Below are 18,255 nucleotides of genomic sequence, written 5' to 3'. Positions count from 1 at the left end.
TCCAGCCATCCTATTGTTTGCCGCCTTTTTTCACATGTGAAGCTTTGAAACGCCCTAAAGTGAAGCGACGTCAAGCTGCAAGTAGGTCTTTGCAAGATCCTCAAGCCAACACCAACTTCAATCACGACATCATCCTGCTGGCTACTCGAAGGTCCATCAATCATGTCGTTCATACATTTCCCAGCCCCAGAAAAGCGCTATGAGCTGCGTGACAGCAGTGCAGGCCGCCTCAACCCGCCGACGAAGAGACCACACCCGGAAGCCGACAACGTACGCAATTCGTACGAGCCGAGACGTCCAGATGCGAGAGACCGCTATCGTGGCGACCGGCGCAACCAGCAGCGCCGAGAGAGCGGTAGTTGGATTCCCAAGGCCATTGGCTGGATCTTAGGTTATGGCTCGCCGCCGCCAGAGATCGAGGATGCGATCCAGGAGCACGACGAAGAGGAGTTGGCAGATGTCCTGAGAGAAAATGACGCACTCAACGCTAAAGTCCAAGATCTGCTACGACAGCTACAGCATCGTCGGCATATCGTGTTCGAGCAGGACGACGCAGCAGTAGAAGCACGCAACAACCGTATCAAAAACTTGCAGTCCACGGTGGACCGCATGAAGATCGAGCATACAGCCGAAGTCCAACGAGTCATCAGTGAGGCGGATGCGAAGGCTGCGAGAGATATGAAAGAGCTTCGTAACACCGCCAACCAGCAGATTTTGGCTGCGAAGAGAGCAGCATCAGATCTGCGAGATCAGAGTCAGGGAGCGCAAAAGACCTGCAGAAAGCTTGAAGCGCAGATCGAACAGCAACTGGAGACCATCCGGGGCATGCAAGCAGCCCGCATGAAGTCAGTCGAATCCACGCAATGGGCGCCAATTGCGAATTCGGAGATTCAAAGCGAGCTTAAGTCAATCGTCGCTCGCGTTCGCCAGTGGGCCATCGAGTGCTCAGCTCTCTTCCGTGACCAAGGTCTGGATTCGAAAGGCTTTGCCCGGCTTGTCTGCGCCAGCATAGACAAAGGATGCGCAGCAAATGCGTTCAGCTTGCATGGGCACCTGGCGCAAAACAAGTCTACGAGCAAGCCCGGTAAAGCAGCAGCAATGCTGCTCGCGGCTGTTGCTTCCTTCGAAATCATGCACAAGATCATCGGTAATCCGTTCTTCATTTTCGCAGGACAGCTCGACGAAGATATGTTGCACGAGACCGAGGCGAAGTCAATGGCCAATTTGATCGAGTTGACTGGTCATGGTATGCATCGAGTGATGTCGCTGCTTGAGATATGCTGACTGTTGGTGTAGGTGATGAGGCAGGAGGCGAAGGCCTCCGATACCAATTGCTGCGCTTACTGGACCCGTCGCAGAAGGATACTTCGTACGGGACGAAGTACCTCAGAGGCGTTGTCGATCGAAGCCGTAAGAAGGCCGTATCTCAGCTCGCTGCTGGACTCCTCGACCAGCTCTTGGGCGAGATTACAGCAGATGATTTGGCAAATGCTCGATCTGGATTGGAGGCTGTGGTCAACGAGGCTGCTGAGCTGTCCTGGAAGCTGTGGACTCGCAAAGGACGAATGGAAGTCTTCGATCAGGCAAGACTCGCTAAGGAGACCAAGGGCGTCGATGTGTACAGTGGGACGTCGGCGCTGCTCGAGGCTCATTCCTTGCACGTTAGGGATCTTGAAAACGACTCAGGAGCACTAGAAGGGAAGCCGATCATCTTGGTCTGCAGTCCAGTCGTCGCGATCGCTGGCGATGCTGAAGGACAGGGGTATACCAAGAGCCGAGTCCTGAAGAAGGCTGTGGTGTGGATGGGCTGATGTGCTCGACAATCAGGAAGACGCGCGGCCAACATAGGAGCAAGGATAGGCAAGCTCGTCAGCGGCTTGGGCATCCGAGCCCAATCGTGCAATCATGGGCCACGAATTGTATCATAGACATGAGCGTTAGATGGGTCACAGAATGCAAACGCGTGAAGTCGCGATCCATCACCTTTGCCAAGAAACTCTCCCGCTCCCATCGTTGACATTGATGACCACGAACATCGCCTCGTTCACCACAATCTTCGCACAAACATGCCGAAGCGGCGCAGAGAACGCGACAAGCCCAAGTGCGGACCCGAAGCTACCTATGATCCTAACAAACGCGTTTTGCTCAGTTACGGGTCCGACGACGAAGATGTCGAAGTCGCGACTCTCCCAGTCGACGCGGCACCGGAAATGGCTTCAGACGAGAGCGCGCTCGCAAACTATCAGATTGCCGAATATCCCGATGATGAGGAAGAGCCTGAAGCGACACTTGGAGCAGAAGCTGAAGCCGACACAGCGCCAGGACTCGAGGACAAGCAGAATGCCGTGCCAGCGCCACGAGAACCAAGAGAGCTAGGATACGCGGATGGGCCAGATGGAGATGAAGATCACCGGCAAGGAGCAGCACCAATACCACAAGCATCGACCAGCAAGAGACAGCGCGGCGTTGGAAAGTCTGACACAGGACAACGCGTCACTTTAGGTGCTGCAGCAAACGATGACGATAACTACAACGAAGAGGACTATGACAGCACAACGGAAGAAGCGCTGGCATATCTAGAATCTGTCCGGGCAGAAAGACAGGGACTGCCTGAGATCCTGGCAGCATCACGGCAAGTCTGTGACAACCACAGCGACGAAGAAGGAGAAGACGACGCTGACAATGGCTATCTGGCCGACGATGGCACGTACATCGCACGGCCAGAACCGACAGCTGTCGCAGCAGACGACAACACAGATCCCCAACGAGTCTTTTCGAAAGCCCTGAAAGACCGCTTCATCATGCAGCGGAAACATCTCCATATGAATACCACATCCGCAAAACTAGCAGAGCTTGGTGACGGCTACCCAACCTCATTCCCAGAGGGCAACAAGGGACTCCGCGCCGAATGGCATCGTATCTTAGGCTCCCAATCGCCCATGCCAGCTCAATTGCGTGCTATGAACGAGGAGACCATTTTCAATCTACTCAAGCTGCTGCAGAGCTCGTACTTGCTGAAGGGTAAGAACATCAAGACTGTCACCAGTGCCTGGATATGGTCGCTCCTCTGTCGACTTGATGATGTTGGGAATATGACCAACGACCAAGTCTATCCACTGCGTGAGCTCGGTAAGCGAGTCATCTTTCTTCAGCTGCACTTTTTCGATCCAGAAGCCGCGGCGCACCTCGAAGCTATGGAGCGGAGGGAACAGACTCCGGCGGCGAGTGTTGATGGCCAGCTTGAAGATGCAGCAGAAACTGAAGCAGGTGAGGGACCAAACTCAATGACAACAAGCAACCAGCAAGTCAGCACTCATCACGGCAAGCCTACGGAAAATACACTTGCAACGCTCGACACGATTTTGGTCATTGTTGGCGAGGTATTCGGGCAACGTGATCTGCTCGAGTTCAGACAACCATGGGCAAAGCTCAGCGAGGAGGCAGCAGCATGATGATCAAGCGGTTCACGCGCTCCATCATGTGCACGAATATGACTATCAGCCGACATCGTATGCTGCAATCTGTAATCTGCTGAGCACTGCATTCATGGATGTTCGGCCAGCTTCTTGTACCGTCCCCACTTTTCGGGAGCTCGGGCAAGCTTCAATGGACGGCACGGCTACTGCGGCGGTCACATCTCGACCTCACTTTATGACTACATCGTCGACACAAGTTAGTTCTGTGCAGACTTGTATTTGTATGTAGGTATTGTACTTACTCCAACTTGTATTTGCAGCTTCACTGCCCTGCCCACTTCATCATCCACAATGGCCCCCACCATCTCCGAAGTCACCAGCAAGTACCGACCGGAGTTTGCGTACTATGAAGATCTATACAAGTATTTTCACGCTCACCCTGAGCTCTCCAATCAAGAGAAAGAGACTGCTGCCCGGATCATCGAAGAACTGAAGAAGATCTCGCCCGACTTCGACATCCGCCCGAACATCGGTGGATATGGAATTGCTGCTCTCCTCTCCAATGGACCAGGCAAGACTGTACTGCTTCGTGCCGACTTCGATGCCCTCCCAGTAGAAGAACGCACTGGCTTGCCATACGCTTCCAAAGCCCGTCAAGTCTCCGCCCAAAACGGCCAAGAAGTCCCCGTCATGCACGCCTGCGGCCACGACATGCACATCACCTGTCTCCTCGGCGCAGCCCACACCCTCATCTCAGCCCGCGAGCACTGGACCGGCACCCTCCTCCTCATCTTCCAACCCGCCGAAGAACGCGGCACAGGCGCCCGCGACATGGTCAACGACGGCCTCTACGACCCAAACCGCCACGCAGTCCCCATCCCAGACATCGTCCTAGGCGCCCACGTCGTCCCCTGGCGCTCCGGCGCCCTCGGCACCCGCCGCGGCCTCATCGCCACCTCCGCAGACTCCATGCGTATAACCCTCCACGGCCGCGGCGGCCACGCCAGTATGCCTCACCGCCTTGTCGATCCCGTCATAATGGCCGCTCATACAGTCCTCAAACTCCAAACCATCGTCTCTCGCGAAGTCGACCCGATGGATTCCTGCGTCGTCACTGTCGCCAGCGTCCAAGCAGGCGATACAGAAAACATCGTAGTTGACGACGCTAAAATCTCAGTCGATATCCGAGCCGTCGATCAAAACACTCGCGAACACGCCCTCGCTAGTGTTCGCAGAATCGTCAAAGCAGAATCAGATTCCCTTCGAGGCGTGAAAGATCCTACAATCCTAATTACACGGGACTTTCCTTTAACGATCAACGACGAAACCATAACTGAAGTCCTGGAGAATAATTTCACGGCTCACTTCGTTGATCCTGCTTCGAAAGATATCAGCCAACAGGACATTCAATATACGTCTTGCTGCGCTAAACTTTCTGGATCGGAGGATTTTAGTATCTTGGGTACGGCAGTGGACAGGCCTACGAGTTTCTTCATGTATGGAGGAACGCCTCATGAGTTGTGGGATGAGCATGAGAAAGCTGGAACACTCTCGCACGGAATTCCGGTGAATCATAGTGGGCTGTTCGCGCCGCAGATTCAGCCCACGATGAAAGTGGGTATGGAAGGATATATTGTGGGTGCATTGAGTTGGTTGGCGAAGACGGAATGAGCGCGGCAAGGGAATGAATGCATGCTGGCAGGAGGCAACAGCGAAGAAGCAGCGGGAGAAAAGTCTGGAAGTGTCTCGATCATCGCCATTGAAATGTTATCAAATCTATGCAGAACATCCGTTTATATATCCCGAACAGACTGTATCCCGTTTATAGTTGATCCAACAGACCCTCGGCCTCCAACAAAAGCACAATCTGGTGCACAGCAGTTCTCACGTTAATCTTGGTCAAATCAACAGTGAGATCTGCCTCCTTCTCTTGTGGCTCCTCATATGGGTCGTCAACACCAGTGAAACCCTTGATCTCGCCGGCGCGAGCCTTGGCGTAGATACCACGGCGATCTGTCTTCTCGGCGTGCTCGATGGGAGTGGCGACATGAATAAGATAGAAAGAGCCGTGCTTCTCGACAATCTCGCGAGCGGCCTTTCGCGACTTGGAGTATGGGGCGATAGGGCCGGCAATGACAGCAGCACCGGCACGAGTGAGCTCGGAAGCGACAAAGCCAATGCGCTGGATGTTCTTGTCGCGGTCCTCTGGGGAGAAGCCAAGTTCGGAGGACAATTCAGAGCGGACAGTCTCGCCGAGGAGGAGAGAGACAGATCGGCCGCCTTGCTGGTTGAGCGTGACGTTCAGCGCGCGAGCAATGGCGTCCTTGCCAGAGTTGTAGAGACCGGTGAGGAAGACGGTGAAACCTTGCTTGTTGCGAGGTGGGTGAGATTCTCTCAGCACCTTGACAACTTCAGGGTATGAGAACCACTCTGGAATGTCTCCACCCGTTCGCAGACGGCGGCGGAGTTCAGTGCCGGAAATGTCCAATGTCTTGATCTCCTTTGGCACCTCATCCTTGGGCCTGTACTCGTCGGTGTCTGGCAGATATGTCATCTGCTGGAATGGTACGACCTCGATTCCCAGCTCATCCCGATACTTCTCCACAGCGTACTGTGCGTCGTATGGACCATAGATTTCCTCCCCCTTGCTGTTCTTGCCCGGACCTGCGTGGTCACGGCCGACAATGAAGTGTGTTGCACCGTGGTTCTTTCGGATGATGGCGTGCCAGATGGCCTCGCGAGGACCACCCATACGCATAGCGAGCGGGAGCAGACCGAGAACGGCCATACCGTTGGGGTATCGTGGAAGGAGTGCTTGGTACACGCGGACACGGGTGAAGTGGTCGATGTCACCAGGCTTGGTCATGCCCACGACTGGGTGGATAAGCACGTTGGCTTGTCGTTGGCGGGCAGCGCGGACTGTCAGCTCACGGTGAGCTCTATGCATTGGGTTTCTGGTCTGGAAAGCGACAACCTTGGACCAGCCAAGTTTGTCAAAGTGAGCGCGCAGCTCAGCAGGTGTGTAGCGCAGGCCGACGTAGTCGTAGTGCTGGAGGCGGTCAATGGCCTCGACCTTGCCTCCGACGTAGAATTCGCCAGTCTGGTTGAAGAGGTACTTGACAGCCGGGTGGTCTGGATCACCACCAAAGACTTCCTTGGCCTCTTTTTGCTTGTCAGGCCTGTACACATCCTCGACAGTCAAAATGGCGAGGTTGCGGTCGTCACGAGAGTCACGAAGCGTGATGCGAGCACCTGCTTTGATGCCGACCTCGTCGATCAGGTTCTGGTTCACGTCCAAGTTGATAGGAATGGAGAAGAGGTTGCCGTCGGCGAGACGGTTGTTCTCCACGACTCCATTGTAGTCTTTCTCGCTCATGAAACCCTCGAGCGGGGAGAAGCCGCCGTTGAGGATGAGTTCCAGATCGCACAGCTGGCGTTCGTAGAGGACAATGGCTGGCAGCTTCTCGGCCTCCTCGGAGAGTTGTTGTCTGCGCGGGGCATCGCGGGCGATCAGGTCCTTGAGGACGCCGCCTGAACGACAATTAGCATTTCAGCGGATTGCTGCCTAAGTCTACACACCATGAGGAGGGTTTGCCATGATTATTGTGAGTGAGAGGAAAGAGAAGACGTGTTTCGTGCAAGATGCAATTCCGCGACAGGAACTTTTTGTAGACAGCCCACTTGGAAGCTTAAACTCGTCTGACGTGCTTTCGGCCTTGCCGTTTGTGGATCCCGATGAGTGGACGCGACTCCGATTTGTAGTGGGGCACGGCCACGCGGTTGAGCGTTGAAGGCGCAGAAAAGATTTGCTGGAGATGGCTTTGTTCGAAGATGTGAGGATGTCGGGACAATTTGACCAGGTCCAGCGCAGTGGTCGATGTGCTGCTGTTCAGCGCTGCTGCCGCTGTCGATGCTTTCGCACAACCCTACGAAGCTGCGAACCGTGATCGGCGAATGACGGTTACGTTGTGCCAAGCGCTCGCGTTGGGTCCAGTAGTGGGTGCCGCAGGTAGAGTTGGATACTGTTCGTCAGTCTGTTTCACGCCGCGAGGGAGGAAAGGAAAAACAAGTGAAGAGCCTTCCCACTTGCCGTGATTGTGGTATGCTGTGTCGTCAGTGCCATACACGAAGACGCCATGCTTTCATCTCCGCTCAGCCCAAATCAGCCCTTCTTTGTCGACTTCGAGCCCTCCCTTTCACATCCTTCGCCCAGCACGACTTCCCTGCTGTCGTAGACCCTCCTCGCCGCAGAGTGACACGAGTCGTTTACAGCGTGGGCGCTGTCTGCCCCCAGTGAAGGGAGACGAATGCGCGCGCCTGTTATCAGACGCCTGGATGAGCCGTGCTGCCTCGCTTGCGCGCCCACCGCATCGTGGGAGACTGAGATCGTCTCATGCCGCGTCGCACACAGACAAACGCCGCGTAAGAAACACTCGACGGCGATGATATCCAGTCTCCGTGCTGCGTCATGTAGGGAGCTCGTGTCTGTACTTGGCCTGGGACAGCGCAGCGCTCATCACCGTGGGGTGCCGCAAAGAAATGGGAAAAGAGGTCGGCAATCGCGATAGTAAGAAAATAGGTCAATTGGACGGCCAGAGAAATATGCGCGGCATGAAATACTCTTCATTGCCTGCTGGCGTGCTACGGTGTGAGCAGAATTGCAGAAGCTGTGCTGTATAGCGACGAGTCGGCGTCTAAGCGACGACCCGGCTCCTGCTGCGCGATGTGCCTCTTGAACCACCCACACCCGGCTTGTCTTTTCTTCCTCACCTCACCTGCTCATCTCTGCTGATAAATTCCCTTCTTCTCTTTCCCAGACGGTGCTTGCAGCATGCTGGAAGATGAACGAGTCGTTGTCCATGCTTCTGCGATGCTATTGCGATACTTCTGGCTTCATGACCCACCACCACGTGATAGCGCCCGCTCAACACGGCAGGAATGATCAGGATTACCGAACTCCAGCGAATCTTCTCTCACACGCAGTTGGGTCAGTGCCCAATATGCCGTGTGAAGCAAAGGATCCAAAACCGACACCTAGACAAGGAGTCCACCGATATACGATACGGAGCTCAGACTCAGCCTCCTATGAGAGCAACAGCTTCACCAGCTACAGGTGCTTATCGCTGGACATGGGAGGCAAAAGTTCAGACCAGCAATGCCCGCCCCACGAGCGTCTTGAATCACGGCGTGCTTAAGACCCCAGTGGCGAGGCTGTCCTATCTCTCACGACCCTGTCAGTTGACGAACCTACCACAAAGGTGAGACGGATCTGGGAACGTATACAAGCACCTTGGTGGATCACCAAGGCACACAGAGAAGTATCTTTCATTTCGTTCTTATGTTCATCAACAGCAATGCTCGCAGCATGCTTTCCGCAGCGCCAGATTGTGGCGGCGATAGTCCCACCTCGAAACGCCCAATGCTAATTAGCAGAATCCCCACTCTATGCTCGATGGCCTTGCAACTTTTCTCATGACGAATCGACAACGACGACGACATCATCCAGCTACGCTTGCCGGATGACATCCAACGGCGAGCAGTTGCGGTTCAATCCATCCTCGATAGCCGAAGCCAACTCTTTTTGGCGCTTTTCCTCCTGCTCCTGCAAGAAGATAGCATATCGGCTTCGCTTGTTGTGGATGCCGCACTCGGTCTTCTTCTGGCCCTTCCATCGACCGGCACGCTCATCCTCGCCCTCCTTCACTGGCTGTGTTGAGTGCCAGTCACCAACGGAACGATACCCTTGACTGAGAAGCTCATTAACCGGTACATTGTTTGATTCAATGTATGACTGGACGTCCTTGAACGACCAGTTGGCAAGAGGGTTGATCTTGAGCAAGCCTGCCTCGTCGACCTCCACGATGTCGAGATCGCCGCGCTTCCCGCCTTGTGTCCTCCGTCGACCAGTAATCACAGCAGCGACCTCCAGTTCCCGGTACGCCCGCTGAGCAGGCTCGACTTTGGCGACGAAGTCATACTTCTCGTCATCCTTCTCCCACAACTTCTCGCCGAACTTGGCCTCAAAGTCTGCTGTTGTCTCGCATCCTTCAGGCTTGTATGAGTGGACAGTCATGCCGGGATACCTCGCCTTCACTCGCTCCACGAGATCAAGAGTCTGAGGGAAGTGGTACAATGTGTCAAGGAAGATGCACTCAATATCTGGTCGGAGGGTATAGTCGAGCTTGGAGATCATGTCCATGATCGCCAGACCTGTGAGTCCGAAGGCCGAAGTCTGGTATAGGCGAGGAAGAGATGTCATGCACCATTTTAGGATGTCCTGGGGCTCAAGCTTCGAGAGCTGTGCGTTGATGAATTTGAGATGTGGGCGAGTGAAGTACACTTCAGGCAGTGAAGGCGATGAGCTGCCACCTGAAGCATATCCGGACTCTTGGTCGGAGGAGTTGGAGCGCTCACGGAAACCCATTGCGACGGTACTGCGCTGGTCTCGTGAGGGGTATGGAGTGCAGAATCTGCCACCGGCGCCAAGCAATATGTCTCAATTGAAAGACCTTTCAGGACAAGGACAAGTCTGAAGGGATATGTGATCTGGAGTATGGGGTTGTTGCGCTGGTGTTGGAGCAGTCCGCAAAGAGAGTAGTGATGTGGTGATGTCAAGGAAGTGGGAGAGACAGGACCAGTGGAAGAGCAAACGCAACGGATCGGTCACCTTGCTGAGCACGCCATACTGGCTCTCGAAGGCTCTCCCCTACAACACGGCTCCGGTCGCGGCATCACGGAGCCACTGCCTGCGGATTTCAAAGCCTCTTTGCCTTGGCCACTTTTTGCATCGATGGTGCAATTGCACGTGATCATCACGTGTTGCCCCTGGCGCTGAAGAAAATCCACATTCGGACGGTCTGGAACCAATCAAACGAACAATGGTCGGCGGTTTTGGCAGCGGAATGTAATCGTTGATGTCAAATTTGGTTCTTTGGTGACACCGTGGCTGCCGAGATACTCGATCTTTGTCTCTGTGTGCTGCCCGGCCGTTTAACAGAGAGCGTCATGCTGATTGCAGTATGATCCGAGTCAGAATCTGCAAAGTCAGCAAGGGAAGCCTGACACGTCTTGATCGGTCATCAGGCAGAAAGTCTACGACGAATCGTCAAACTCCGCATTACAGAAAACCTTACGATACGGCCGTGGAAAGCTACATCGGATTGTGGGCTAGATGCTGACTGCCCGCTTTGTCTTCGTGTGCCATGCGGCGGACCCCACACATTCTTCTCCTCAATCATCAATGAAATTCAGGCCCTTTCACGTAATCTCCGAGGGGACGTGATGCCATCCAGGCACTGCGCAAGAACATTCCTACAAAGGGCAGAGGAATACCGCAGGCTTTGTCATCAGATTCTCCCTCTACAATCTCGATACTGCATACTATACGTGGAACGGCGGCCAGAATCAGAGATGGCTGAGCCCGCCGCAACAGCTTCGACAGGGATCGGAGACAATTCCACTCAGCGGAATCTTCTGTTACCAGACGTCTGGCGTTGACTTATGCCGACATTATCAAGACTGATTCCAGGTTTGGACTGATATCATCTTCCTGAGGCTTCGGACGTCTGTCATGATACATGGCGATAGCCACCATGCCATCCAAATCATCCTTAAAAGGTTGGAGCAAAGCTCGCTCACGAACGACATTCCGCCAGTGTCAAATTGTAGGCACGTTCCGTGCTGCGAAGAAGGCACTTGGGCCCAATCTTGTTATACATAAACTGATACTTCAAGGCCTCGGGTTGCTACAACTTCCCATAATATGTAACCCGAGCTCGAAGACTCTTCGGATAGAGAGCCTTCAGCACTGCTGATATCAGGATGGCTCTACTTCAAGCAAGCAACTTCCTAGTATCAACGTCGCTGCAGTCCAATGATGCGAATCAGACCAAGACCATCTGTCTCGCAAATGTGCTCTTCTTTCCGCTGTGATATCTCCAACACAAAACATTCACAAAATTGATCACTCCGATCCTCGTCTCTTCCTATCGATTCGACCTCGCTCATCCGCCGCAAACACAATCAGCTCCAGAGATTGATGGCCCGGTGCTGCAGAAGACTTTGGTACTGTCGGTGCATCCTACTGCTTGGCACTGATGCAAGTCAGAAACCCTTCAACACGACGTGCGGTAACATAACATAATATCTTACCTCTGCGGCGCAACCGGCACGACATGCATTGTCTGAAGGATAGTTCACGGTCTTGGGGCTGCAAGCGTTTGCGCTTACCAAAAAGACAGAGAACATGTAGATGAAGTAGGCGGAAGATGCGAGGAACTTCATGATGGGTGAGTTTGAAGGTGGGAAGGATTGGAAAGGATGAGAGAGAGGCGCACTGCGGCGAAGGGTCTATGATATATGTGTGGTATGGCATGTGGCCACGAAGCAGTGGAAGTACAGCCCTTCCGAACACCCAAATAAAACCCGTCGAGCCGTACGATCAAGAAATCTATAGTTCGGGTGTCCATATCGTCCGCGATCCGCATACACTGTAGAATAGCTTTTGGTAGACTAAGCTCGTTCCCTCGCGACGGGTAGTCCTCGTATACTCCTTGTGTAGGGCTGAGATTGTTTTGGACTTTCAGGAGAAAATCTCGAGCGGTAAAGCAATGGATGTGACCGGATGGACCGTGGTCAGAGGCTAGTCGACTTGCCGGGATTGTTCCGTGGTTGTACCTTTTGTATAGTAAATGCTGTTCGATATGTAGTCTATGGGTTCTCCTGTCAGCCCTAGACTATATCACGATCCCACCTCGGCTTGTTTGGATATACAAGTCATCTGGGAGCGAGGCTGTATGCTGTGAGCTACGAAGAGGCGCGTCCGTGAGGTAGCAAGTTCGACTGAAAGCACTTCATAGTCGAATGGCAGGCTCAAGTCGTTCGTGGCATGTGTAGACAATAGATTGCCAATGAGTGCAAGACGTGTAAGAATCGGCTTTAGTTGAAATGTTCATGCTTGGATCACTCTAGTCAAGCTGGATTGGGAAGAGTGTCAATTCATCCCAGAACGTGACCTCGACGTGCGATGCTTCAAAGATTCGACGAAGGACTATATAGTCAAGATCAGAGGAGAGGCTGTGCTGTGACTGCAGGAAGTCTTGAGCCGGCTGAAGCTCGGCAGCTTTCGCGGCCGGAGCCAAATCCGCGTCTCCGACGAGTCGCGTTACACCCAAAGAATTTCTGGATCATCATCCATCTCCATCATCGCCATATCGCAGCATTGCCTAACAACAAACCCCTGACGAGAAACGAACCCGAACTCCTCGGCCATCGCATCCATACTCCTTCACTGATGGTCGCAACTTCGGCCGCTCCCAGCGTGCCCATCTCCCAATCGCGCGAGCTCGGCCAGATCGATCCCTCATCAACTTCTACATCAGTACAAAATGCCGCGACCTCTCAATCGAACATCAAAGACCGCCGGCCATGGGCGCATTTTGTCGCTGGCGGCCTCGGCGGCATGACAGCTGCAACTCTCACCTCTCCTCTCGATGTCCTCAAAACTCGCCTCCAGTCCACCTTCTACCAAGCCGAACTCGCCGCCCGCCGTACAGCAAAAGGCATCCCGCCCCCATCCCAAATGTCATTCCTCCGCGCCTCATGGCTGCATATTAGCGAGACAGGCGCCATCCTCGCCGCGATTCCCAAAGTCGAGGGTTGGAGGGCATTGTTTAAGGGCTTGGGGCCGAACCTGATAGGTGTGGTTCCCGCTCGCGCAATCAACTTCTGGGCTTACGGGAATGGGAAAAGGTTCTATTCACATCAATTCTTTGGAGGACAGGATGTTGCAGGCGCACATTTGTTGGCTGCGGCGACAGCGGGGATAATCACAGGAACTGCGACGAATCCTATTTGGTTGGTGAAGACGCGGTTACAATTGGATAAAGAGCATGCGAAAGGTGCGCCGGGTCAGGGGAGGATGTATCGAAATGCGTGGGACTGTGTGGTGAAGACTGTGCGGCATGAGGGGATAAGAGGGCTGTATCGCGGGTTGACAGCGAGTTATCTGGGGGTGAGTGAAAGCACGTTGCAGTGGATGCTGTACGAGCAAGCGAAGAGGAGTCTAGCGAAACGACATGATGATTTGGTGTTGAGTGGGAGGACGCCGAATACATGGGATAAGACAGTGGAGTGGACTGGGAAGCTAACGGCTGCGGGTGGTGCGAAGTTCATCGCGGCACTGATCACATATCCCCATGAAGTGGTGAGAACGCGATTACGGCAGGCCCCTGTCGACGCGAGTGGAAGAGTCAAGTATACCGGACTCTGGAGTTGCTTTACCACAGTCTTCAAAGAGGAGGGCATGGCCAGCTTGTATGGAGGCCTTGTACCGCATATGTTCCGAGTGGTGCCCAGCGCAGCGATAATGTTTGGTGTGTACGAAGGTGTGCTGTGGAGTCTGGGCGAGAGCTCGAGTGTATGATCGAGAAGAGACGGCTGCGAAGCAATGTACAAACAGTGTAACAACAGGAAAGAGAGAGGACGAAGATCGCATTCAGAAGCTGGGCTCTGATGTGAGCCGAAGACTGCGCATGTAAAGGTAAACAGGTGTACAAAAGTCCACTCACGAGCAATGATCTACTGCTCACGTTGAAGATCTTCCCAACTACTCTTTACCTTCTTTCCAGTCTCTACGCCCTCTGAACGATCCAGGCAGCCGTCCTAACTTCTGTCCAAAAACGCGCGACATGTGGCGACGATTGTGACACCAGAGAATAAGAACATCGTCCCATTGGACCCAGCTACCTCGCAAAGACCGCTAGGACATAGTCAGGCGGTGACTCCAACAGACTGGACCCCATCTGCAATCACCATCAGCCACCACACGTGGCCGTAGGACGAAAATAATCCATCCAAGCACACTAGTAAACTGAACAGCAAATGCACTTCCCGACCGACAAACTACAATTTCCTCCACGCGCATTTCCAGTGCAAATCCGAACGCCAGAAACCAACAAGAGAAGACCGTATAATTTCCCCCAATCAGCATTGATGCCAATAGAATACGATGCCGTCCTGCCAAGAGCATAGCCAAGGAGTATTGTGATACCAAGGAAAGTCGGAGATCTAGAACGGATCTGAGTCTGGGCATCAGGTGCGGCGAAAGTTAGTACGGCGAATATTGGTGCGGCGGAGAGTCCAGAGCGTGCATAAATTGATAGATGTTCATTGCCATGGGTTTGCGTAAGTCGTCGTGTGGCGAGGTAGGAAGTAACGATACTTTGGAACAGGATTGGAGTACTGTAATGCAAAGCATAGAGAAGCAGACTCGGAAGCTCTGCTAGAAATTGTCGTCGCAAGCCGTTGACATTTGTTGACATGGGAACACGCGACAATCTTGACTGGTAGGCTTATTGTACGTATGCGCAGAATGCAGAATGTTTTATCATCAACAAAATAAGTTGATTCGATTCTCTCATCGAATTGATACTACGCTCCATACTGTCTTGCTCAGCGCAGCCTGCCATTCCAACATGAAGTTGGAGCAACTCATGGCGCATATCGGAAACCTGGAACTCCTTCCAGAATGATACCCTCCCGATCAGCCCTCTCGTTCTGCTTCTTGTAGTAGAACGACAGAACGGAAGTGATACTAGCGTGCACGAGCAGCATACCAATTGTCGCCCACATGCCAGGGTAGAATGTGGGGGCATCCTGTGTTCGGAAGATGGTGCTACCACAAACACCACCGATTGCACCCGCACTAATCATTGCGGCGGCCACCACGCCCTTCTTCTCCAACCTAGCGGTCTGATTCTGCCCATATGTCAACGTTCCGGGAACAAGAGCACCACAACCCCACGAAGCAAGGAAGAGACCGAAGTAGCGGACTCCCGGTGGGCGGGGATAAAGCATTATCAGCAGTCCCACGACGCCGATGATACAATGGGCGTTCTGGATCGGCCAGCGCATCTTGATCTTGTCGGAGAGCCAAGCCATGATGATAGTTGCAACAATGGTGAACATATAAGGCGGGGAAGAAAGAAGCTGGGCCTTGACGTATGGAAACCCCAAGCCTTGCCTGAGAATGACCGGAGCAAAGAAGGCCAGAGAGTAGACGCTGCTTGCCGAAATGAAGTACTGGACGGAGTACAGAAGCAGCTTCCAGTCGAGCAATGCAGCGCACGTTTGCTTGAAATTGAGGTGGACGATATCTTTGCCTGCTTTGTCGATGCGCACACGATCCAACGCGATTTGCTTTTGCCTCTCATCCAGGAAACGGACTCGTTCCGGAAATTCGATGAGGAAGAAGGGGGAGATGAGACCGGCAACGATGGTGGCTAGTCCTTCGACGATCTTGGCAATGTCAGCGCTGCATTTTGTTAGGGCGTCGGAGCGGAAGACTTACGAAGATCCATCTCCATCCTTGAGCATATTTTCCGTTACCAACGCTAATCAGCGATAGGGCGTACGCGAAAATGGGACCAAACCCCTGTGCTACCAGAGATGCCATGTAGAAGATGGAAATTCTCTTTGCAGTCTCGAAAGTGCGGTACCACGAGCCAATGATGTAGATCGCACCAGGAAACAAGCCGGCTTCAAAAACTCCAAGTAAAGCGCGAAGGACCGATAGGATTTTCCAGTCGTCCACAAAGCCCATACCCAGAACGCAAGCGCCCCATGTAGTGATCAGAAAGCTCAGCCAGAAGCGAGCGCCGAGGCGTCGGATCACATAGTTGGATGGCAGCTCGAACAAGCCGTAGCCAATGAAGAATACCAACAGGGCGACATTGTAGCGTGCACCCGTCAATTCGAGGTCGATATTCATTCCTGCGATGAAGGCGGCCGAGATGTTGGCTCGATCGAGGAGGGAAAGTCCGAAGACAACACAGAGCATGGGGAACAATCGAAAGTCCACTTTCTTCCTTTGAGAATGTAAGCAACATCCGCTGGATGGTGATCGATGACACTTACACAACCGTCCTCTCCTCTGCAGGTGTCCAGTCTTGCACAATGACTCCATCTCCGTCTTCCGCCACGATCTGGCCTTTTTCGTCAGAGCTTTGCGATGTCTTCTCTATTTGGTCGGCATAGTGAGTTTCTTTGCCCAGAGCCTGGACCTCTGGGGCCGTGCCGTATGTGGCCGACATGTTTGCGGCTGACCCTGTCCAGCAGACTGGCGAAGGAGGTTCGAGAAGGTGAACGAGGTGAGTCCCCCAAAAGTCGCCGTGCGATCGTCGTTCGATCAGCAGGAAACTTCACAGGGCCAACAGCAGATATAAGTGCCTCTCCGCTGCACACGAAGGCGCTTGAGCAGTCCGCTATTGCCGTGTCTACCGGGGCAATAGATATACTTGACGCCGCAGCCATGCAGCATTGGCATCTTGTCAGGCTCCGCAAGAAACGGTAATAAACTAATCAGCCACAGGAGCTGTGAGCACTAAAGTTGGGAGATCGGCGACGCGCTGCAAGCACGCGGCTTCGCGTGGCCAGATAGCAAAACCCTAAAAGCTGCTTTTCTCTTGGCCCAGTTCGAGAGGACATTCTGGCCGTACGACTCACCGTTCGGTGTTCCATTCGTACACGCATGCTGCTTCAATCGATGAACGGGAATAAGTGACTTGGAGGAGAGGCGTGGTTGTGCGCGCGCACGTCTCGCTACCGAAGCATTGGAATACTGGGGTTTCCCCGCTCATGTCAAGAATACCAAGAGAGGGCCAAGAGAAGCGGCGACGAGCTCACGTCCATTTGAGTACAGAGCCGGAGTGGTTTCCACCCATTTTTGACTCGGACCTGTCGTGAAGCTGGGCATATTGTGGAGGTCAGCTGTCTGCGATGTCACGTTCTGTGGAAGCCCGCGCGTCGCGAGGATACGATCGGAAGCGGCGATTGGTATGGGGCGTATTGGATTGCTGGTCAGTAGGATAGTGCATCGAGCGGCAGGTATGGTTGGCTGGCGCAAAAGTGCCTTAGCTGGCGCATGTCCGAGATCGGTGTCGGTGTGGTAGTTGTTGATGAAGAGTGGTATGTACGTGAGGGAGATGGAGATGGAGTTGAAGAAAGCGCGAGTTTGGCGCCTCAGGCTGTCGCGCCTGAGATCTCAAAGCTCGACTCGACTCACTCTTCGAGGCTTCAATGACAACGACTTCACCGATCAAAAAAAATAGACGTTGCGAAGGATGTGGTATGTGTGATCATCAGTACCACCTCGCTACCTCTCGCAGAATCACCGCAATCAGGATTGCCTCTTCCATGCCAGCATCACAAACATCAAACCCATCACACCCGCGATCGAACAAGCCTTTTACACCCTGCGACTGAGAATCTGTCCCTGGGCTGCCAGGAACAGATACCAGGATCGTGAACCACAGTGCTGTGCCACTAAATAGCGGTCCATGGTCAGCCCGGTGCTGTCTCAGCGTCTTCTACCTTTCTCGCACAGAATGTTCAGTAATTGACATCCCTACATGAGTAAACAGTCACCACTCAGAACATGGTCCGACAGCTTGTCCTCACACGGTGGCAACTCCAGGAAGTATAGCAGGGCATTGTCGCTGCCAGCTCGTCACATGCGCTAAGTGGACAGGTCACAGGAGAAGAAACCCGAGCAATTGAGTCCACCGCGACAGTCCATGTCCATACTTTCGTTCCGCAGACTAAAGTCTATGGATTTGGCCCCAAAAGACTGCAATCTCTTCAAGTGCAAGTAGACATGCGTCTTGACGAAAAAAAAAAGCCTCGCAAGATCGCTGGATTGCGCCTGCTAGCCAAGCCCACGTGCTCACCTTTCGCTGGCGCCAAGCACACTGAATCTTCCACATGTCCGCCTCGCTCGATTCGACGTGAAAGACGACTGTTGTACAGAATCTGAGGTATATCAATCATTTGCGAATTCATT

The 18,255-nt window shown here is 53.5% G+C and overlaps 7 protein-coding genes across 7 annotated transcripts; 4 read left to right on the top strand and 3 right to left on the bottom strand.

Annotated features, from left to right (window-relative positions):
- Nucleotides 1-162: 162 nt before the first annotated feature.
- On the top strand, nt 163-1,811 carry RHO25_002618 (uncharacterized protein; the record flags this gene model as incomplete). Its single annotated transcript, XM_023598182.2, has 2 exons — nt 163-1,246; nt 1,297-1,811. 2 exons carry the CDS (start codon nt 163-165, stop codon nt 1,809-1,811), a joined length of 1,599 nt encoding a protein of 532 aa, XP_023455475.1.
- Nucleotides 1,812-2,066: 255 nt separating this feature from the next.
- RHO25_002617 (uncharacterized protein) lies at nt 2,067-3,452 on the top strand (the record flags this gene model as incomplete). The annotated part of the gene is made up of 1 exon (XM_023598181.2): nt 2,067-3,452. One exon carries the CDS (start codon nt 2,067-2,069, stop codon nt 3,450-3,452), a length of 1,386 nt encoding a protein of 461 aa, XP_023455476.1.
- Nucleotides 3,453-3,767: 315 nt separating this feature from the next.
- RHO25_002616 (uncharacterized protein) lies at nt 3,768-5,087 on the top strand (the record flags this gene model as incomplete). The annotated part of the gene is made up of 1 exon (XM_023598180.2): nt 3,768-5,087. One exon carries the CDS (start codon nt 3,768-3,770, stop codon nt 5,085-5,087), a length of 1,320 nt encoding a protein of 439 aa, XP_023455469.1.
- A 151-nt stretch (nt 5,088-5,238) lies between these two features.
- Nucleotides 5,239-7,014, bottom strand: MET3 (Sulfate adenylyltransferase; the record flags this gene model as incomplete). The annotated part of the gene is made up of 2 exons (XM_023598179.2): nt 5,239-6,947; nt 6,996-7,014. The coding sequence occupies 2 exons, from the start codon at nt 7,012-7,014 to the stop codon at nt 5,239-5,241; spliced, it is 1,728 nt and encodes a 575-aa protein (XP_023455470.1).
- A 1,908-nt stretch (nt 7,015-8,922) lies between these two features.
- Nucleotides 8,923-9,840, bottom strand: RHO25_002614 (uncharacterized protein; the record flags this gene model as incomplete). The annotated part of the gene is made up of 1 exon (XM_023598178.2): nt 8,923-9,840. One exon carries the CDS (start codon nt 9,838-9,840, stop codon nt 8,923-8,925), a length of 918 nt encoding a protein of 305 aa, XP_023455467.1.
- A 2,868-nt stretch (nt 9,841-12,708) lies between these two features.
- RHO25_002613 (uncharacterized protein) lies at nt 12,709-13,839 on the top strand (the record flags this gene model as incomplete). Its single annotated transcript, XM_023598177.2, has 1 exon — nt 12,709-13,839. One exon carries the CDS (start codon nt 12,709-12,711, stop codon nt 13,837-13,839), a length of 1,131 nt encoding a protein of 376 aa, XP_023455468.1.
- Nucleotides 13,840-14,906: 1,067 nt separating this feature from the next.
- Nucleotides 14,907-16,507, bottom strand: RHO25_002612 (uncharacterized protein; the record flags this gene model as incomplete). The annotated part of the gene is made up of 3 exons (XM_023598176.1): nt 14,907-15,713; nt 15,766-16,282; nt 16,332-16,507. The coding sequence occupies 3 exons, from the start codon at nt 16,505-16,507 to the stop codon at nt 14,907-14,909; spliced, it is 1,500 nt and encodes a 499-aa protein (XP_023455473.1).
- Nucleotides 16,508-18,255: the final 1,748 nt, after the last annotated feature.

This window comes from Cercospora beticola, chromosome 2 (assembly GCF_033473495.1).
Source record: "Cercospora beticola chromosome 2, complete sequence".
Taxonomy (NCBI): Eukaryota; Fungi; Ascomycota; class Dothideomycetes; order Mycosphaerellales; family Mycosphaerellaceae; genus Cercospora; species Cercospora beticola.
Note: the sequence above shows the minus strand (reverse complement) of the source record. Positions and strands in the feature narration are given on the sequence as shown.